General features: G+C 43.4%; 2 protein-coding genes across 12 annotated transcripts in view; both read right to left on the reverse strand.

Annotated features, from left to right (window-relative positions):
• D12 (YEATS domain containing 2 homolog D12) overlaps positions 1-6,148 on the reverse strand; it is a 48,951-nt gene that overhangs the window by 5,910 nt on the left and 36,893 nt on the right. The gene's annotated exons all lie outside the window — the stretch shown is intronic.
• On the reverse strand, positions 1,743-6,110 carry LOC108362603 (uncharacterized). Its single transcript, XM_017615655.1, has 2 exons — positions 4,875-6,110; positions 1,743-3,757 (listed from the first exon to the last, which is right to left on the reverse strand). Exon 1 carries the CDS (start codon positions 5,959-5,961, stop codon positions 5,284-5,286), a length of 678 nt encoding a protein of 225 aa, XP_017471144.1. The 5' UTR covers positions 5,962-6,110; the 3' UTR covers positions 1,743-3,757; positions 4,875-5,283.

The following is a 6,148-nucleotide window of genomic DNA, read 5'->3' on the forward strand; positions in this document are numbered from 1 at the left end:
TTCCGGGCCTATCTCGAAATGTCGTTCTCTTTTGCGGGTCAATGCCCGTTGTGCGGTTTGTTGATATTGTTCGAACTGTTTGTCTCGAATTTCATCAGCCAGAACTTTACGTTTTTCCACCTTCTGGGTATGGTATGGATTTACATCCAATAATAATTTATATTCGTTTCCATCTTTCACATATTCACGACCGGTGTGTAGGAAATATGGCGTGTAGCCCATGGCTGAATGCACTGAAGTTTTAATATCATGAATAATACGAGAAAGATAGTTTTCCCAGGAGGAATGTTCAAGAAGATCAGCCATGTGAGCACGTAATCCAAGTTTAATGCTTTTGTTTGTCGCCTCTACCTGATTGGCTTGTGGATGGTACAAAGGCGTTTTCATGTGTTTGATGTTATAATCGGCGCAAAGCTTTGCGAAAGTTTGACTGATGAATTGAGTACCATTATCTGATATAATGAGTTCGGGGCAGCCATTCACCGAGAACATATGTCGAAGATAATTGACTACGGATATGGCGTTTGCGTTTTTCCTGGGCTGCGCCCAGACATACCGCGAGTAACAGTCGATGGCTACGAAGATCCATTGGTTACGATTTTTAGACATGGGCAGCTTTCCGACGAAGTCAATCGATAATTGTCTACCCGGTCGTTGTGGGTCTCTATATTCGCCGTGAGGTGTTTTGGTGCTCTCATTACTTGGGTTAATGCGGTGGCATAGTTCACATTGCCGAACGTACTGGTAAACGGACTCATACATGTTTGGCCAGTAATAGCGTTGTGAGATACGTCTNTTCCGCACTTTGATTGGAAAATTTCAATCGATGATACAGGAGGTTGTTCTCGATTTTATATCTATATAATGGTTGTTTTGAGGCCATGGCATGCATTTTGTTGTACCATTTATCGCACGTGTTTGGGTCAATGTTGGTCACGGATGTGATTGGGGTACGATTAACGTGAAAATTACTCGGAAGGTCAATTGGATTTCTACGAACGATGTTGAGTAGAGCAAAAGAACGAGACAAGGCGTCAGGAAGATCTAAATGTTTTCCTGGTTTATGAATAATTTTGAGATCGTATGGTGATAATCGGATCGCCCAACGGCATAAACGTCCAGTTGGTTCTTTGAGAGTTTGTAGGCAGCGCAAAGCTGCATGGTCCGTTACCACAACCAATTCACGACCCTCAAAATATGGACGGAACTTTTCGACCGCTAAGAGAACGGCTAGGCATTCCCGTTTGGATGCTGTGTAATTTTGTTCGGCTTTCGAGAATTTTTTAGAAAAATACTGAACCACGCGTTCATTCCCATCATGTTCTTGTACTAGAACAGCACTCGCTGCGATAAGCGAGGCATCGGTATAAACCTTGAATGGTTTTGAATAATCGGCCATAGTCAGAATAGGAGTGGTAGTTAAACACTCTTTGAGAAAGGCTTGTTCAGCAGCGGTATTCCATTCAATGGGTCCTTTTCGGTTTGCTTTATACAATTCACTAAGGGGAGCTGTGATCTCCGAAAAATGTTCAATAAATTTTCGGTACCAGCCCGCTGCACCAACGAACCGTCTGACTTCTTTTGCCGTTTTGGGCCGTGCAAATTCAACAATACCTCGAATACGAGATGGTTTCGCAGATAGACCCTCTTGAGACAAAACGTAATCCAGGAATTCCAATCGTTTACAACAAAAATTCGATTNATTTGGTCAGTAATAGCGTTGTGAGATACGTCTATAACTTTTCCAAACACCCTGATGCGAATGCTGGTTATGATTTTCATCGAGGACTTTTGCTCTGTCAGAAGATGGTACACAAAGTGTCCACAGTATTTCCGCACTTTGATTGGAAAATTTCAATCGATGATACAGGAGGTTGTTCTCGATTTTATATCTATATAATGGTTGTTTTGAGGCCATGGCATGCATTTTGTTGTACCATTTATCGCACGTGTTTGGGTCAATGTTGGTCACGGATGTGATTGGGGTACGATTAACGTGAAAATTACTCGGAAGGTCAATTGGATTTCTACGAACGATGTTGAGTAGAGCAAAAGAACGAGACAAGGCGTCAGGAAGATCTAAATGTTTTCCTGGTTTATGAATAATTTTGAGATCGTATGGTGATAATCGGATCGCCCAACGGCATAAACGTCCAGTTGGTTCTTTGAGAGTTTGTAGGCAGCGCAAAGCTGCATGGTCCGTTACCACAACCAATTCACGACCCTCAAAATATGGACGGAACTTTTCGACCGCTAAGAGAACGGCTAGGCATTCCCGTTTGGATGCTGTGTAATTTTGTTCGGCTTTCGAGAATTTTTTAGAAAAATACTGAACCACGCGTTCATTCCCATCATGTTCTTGTACTAGAACAGCACTCGCTGCGATAAGCGAGGCATCGGTATAAACCTTGAATGGTTTTGAATAATCGGCCATAGTCAGAATAGGAGTGGTAGTTAAACACTCTTTGAGAAAGGCTTGTTCAGCAGCGGTATTCCATTCAATGGGTCCTTTTCGGTTTGCTTTATACAATTCACTAAGGGGAGCTGTGATCTCCGAAAAATGTTCAATAAATTTTCGGTACCAGCCCGCTGCACCAACGAACCGTCTGACTTCTTTTGCCGTTTTGGGCCGTGCAAATTCAACAATACCTCGAATACGAGATGGTTTCGCAGATAGACCCTCTTGAGACAAAACGTAATCCAGGAATTCCAATCGTTTACAACAAAAATTCGATTTGGATGTTGAGATGGTTAAGCCGGCCCCAGCCAGACGTTTTGCAACAATAGCCAATATCTTAGCGTGTTCTTCAAACGTCGAAGTGCAAATTATGAAATCATCCACATATGCGAATGCATGTGGAACCAAATCACGGAAAATTTTATCAATGAGAATGGCTAATGCGGCGGGTGAATTTCTCAACTCCATCGTCATGCGACGAAAAGCATAAAGTCTGTTACCGAATGCAAAAGCGGTTTTCAGTTGACTCGATTTTGCCAAAGGAATTTGAAAGAAAGCTTGAGACAGATCAATACTGGTTAGGTATTTAGCTGACTTTAGTCGTGCTAAAATTTGGTTAGTATCCGTAATTGGATAGGCATTTGGAATGGTAATTTTATTCAGCTCTCTCGCGTCCAAGCACACGCGACATGTTCCGTCCTTCTTCTTTACAGCCAGAATTGGTGACCGCCAAGGGCTTTCTTCGATGGTCATAATGATGTCACGACATCGCATTTTATCCAATTCGGCTTGAACTTGTTCAGCCACATATGGCGATACTGGATACTGGCGTTTCATAAGTTTCATCTAGTTCACCCTCTAAACCGAGTGTGGAAGCGTCAATTGGCTCCAGATCATTACTCATAGATACCTGAGCTTGTTCTTTCCCACTCCCTGGTGGCTGGTTACAAAAATTAATAAAATTATCCGCCGTAACCATTTCGACTTTAGCGGATGCAACTTCTTCAGTATCACCTTTGGCTGTATGTTTTAAAAATCGTTGAGCTTTCTCTTGGTTCTGCACCAGTTCGAAGGCCTCAAGGAATGTCCGTCCCATAATTGGGTGTTTCAGTGAGATAGGTACGACAAGAGTTGGCACCAGGCGGGTAAGACTACCGACCGTATATAATACATCCACTTTACCAATGGCCTTAAAAGAAATCGAATTATCGGCTAGACCAATGGAGGTTTTGGTAGATTGCAACTGCCCCCATCTGTACTTCTCATAAAATGTTTGTGAAATGACTGACTTCGGCTTACCTATCGAGTAAAACCGTATGAGAATGGTTGTTAACCATAACCGTGAGATAATCGCGACGATCGTTCGGAATGTTATATGTCAAACATTTGTCTGAGATAAAGAAAACATCGCGGAGTCGTGGTTGGTTAACTTGGTTGACTGCGTCTTGCTGGTGAGTAAGGACTGGAGCTGAAGTAGGTTTGGTAATTGGTAGTGTTCGTTCAGAACATTTAGTTGATGGTTCTCCGCCATCCCTTTGAGTTTGATTATATTCATTAAGAATCAGAGTAGAATTATTACTGGAATTCGGGACTGAAGAGTTGTCGATTTGTAGAGGGACTTCGGTAGAGTGCGGATTGTTAGAGACAGTGGATTTAGATAAAGTTGTGGATTCTGAGTACGATGGACCACTATTCCCAATCGACTCCCTTACGCGTTTTTTTAACACGGGCATTGATCAGACGCAACCCCCGGTCGTGTACATTTGTAGCAGATCTCCCTATTCGGTTGGGTTCGACACTTTTTGAAGTGATGGCCCCACACGAGACATTTTGCACATCGTACATTTTCGTCGCCCTCAACAGCGAGAAATGGGTAGACGATAGTTCCTACTTTCATATCATTCTCCTTTGGATTTTTGTCGTTTTTATAATCCTCGACTGGTTTCGAATACCAACGTTTCTGAGATGCTTTAATTGGTTTCTTTTGCTTGTTCACGTATGCACATTCCCTGTTATCGGAGTCGGACCCAGGAAACGAAACGGTATATTCCGAATGTGAAGAATCATCCGGTGGATCATGTATTGCCGAAATTTCCCGTGGCGCTGATCGCTGTCTATCCGCACGGGTTCTTTCCGGACGGGGTGTGGCAACAATGAACGAATGTGGTGCAATTCGCTGAGCGAACTCACGCAATTGCTCCAACGTGTGGACTTGTCGAGTGTGGACGAGTTCACGCAGATGATCGGATAAGGTTCCAATGATGATATCAACGTGGTCCCGTTCATCCAGACCACAGGAATTACCATGCAATTGGAATGTCAAGTCATCGATATGTTTCAGCAGTGTTTGCGAACGTGGATCGAATTTAATCTGTGCGTATGACATTATTACTTGGGCCCGAGTATGTNGGCTTACCTATCGAGTAAAACCGTATGAGAATGGTTGTTAACCATAACCGTGAGATAATCGCGACGATCGTTCGGAATGTTATATGTCAAACATTTGTCTGAGATAAAGAAAACATCGCGGAGTCGTGGTTGGTTAACTTGGTTGACTGCGTCTTGCTGGTGAGTAAGGACTGGAGCTGAAGTAGGTTTGGTAATTGGTAGTGTTCGTTCAGAACATTTAGTTGATGGTTCTCCGCCATCCCTTTGAGTTTGATTATATTCATTAAGAATCAGAGTAGAATTATTACTGGAATTCGGGACTGAAGAGTTGTCGATTTGTAGAGGGACTTCGGTAGAGTGCGGATTGTTAGAGACAGTGGATTTAGATAAAGTTGTGGATTCTGAGTACGATGGACCACTACTCCCAATCGACTCCCTTACGCGTTTTTTGAACACGGGCATTGATCAGACGCAACCCCCGGTCGTGTACATTTGTAGCAGATCTCCCTATTCGGTTGGGTTCGACACTTTTTGAAGTGATGGCCCCACACGAGACATTTTGCACATCGTACATTTTCGTCGCCCTCAACAGCGAGAAATGGGTAGACGATAGTTCCTACTTTCATATCATTCTCCTTTGGATTTTTGTCGTTTTTATAATCCTCGACTGGTTTCGAATACCAACGTTTCTGAGATGCTTTAATTGGTTTCTTTTGCTTGTTCACGTATGCACATTCCCTGTTATCGGAGTCGGACCCAGGAAACGAAACGGTATATTCCGAATGTGAAGAATCATCCGGTGGATCATGTATTGCCGAAATTTCCCGTGGCGCTGATCGCTGTCTATCCGCACGGGTTCTTTCCGGACGGGGTGTGGCAACAATGAACGAATGTGGTGCAATTCGCTGAGCGAACTCACGCAATTGCTCCAACGTGTGGACTTGTCGAGTGTGGACGAGTTCACGCAGATGATCGGATAAGGTTCCAATGATGATATCAACGTGGTCCCGTTCATCCAGACCACAGGAATTACCATGCAATTGGAATGTCAAGTCATCGATATGTTTCAGCAGTGTTTGCGAACGTGGATCGAATTTAATCTGTGCGTATGACATTATTACTTGGGCCCGAGTATGTTTGTTGAGGACACGAGCACGAAGTTTCGTGCAAAAATCTTGATAATCTCCGAAGTTTCTCAGTTCGGTGAAGTACCATTGTCGAGCGGCCCCCGTGAGTGTGGGTACCAAACGCGTAACCAATTCATAGTCGGTCCAATCTTATATCGACTTTCAGGCAATAGTA

This window comes from Rhagoletis zephyria, unplaced genomic scaffold (assembly GCF_001687245.7).
Source record: "Rhagoletis zephyria isolate East Lansing unplaced genomic scaffold, Rhagoletis_zephyria_1.1 Rzeph_scaffold_01050, whole genome shotgun sequence".
NCBI lineage: Eukaryota > Metazoa > Arthropoda > Insecta > Diptera > Tephritidae > Rhagoletis > Rhagoletis zephyria.

Excerpts from the sequence above, each read along its gene's own strand:
- LOC108362603 (XM_017615655.1), bottom strand. The coding sequence starts at position 5,961 with ATGTCATACGCACAGATTAAATTCGATCCACGTTCGCAAACACTGCTG.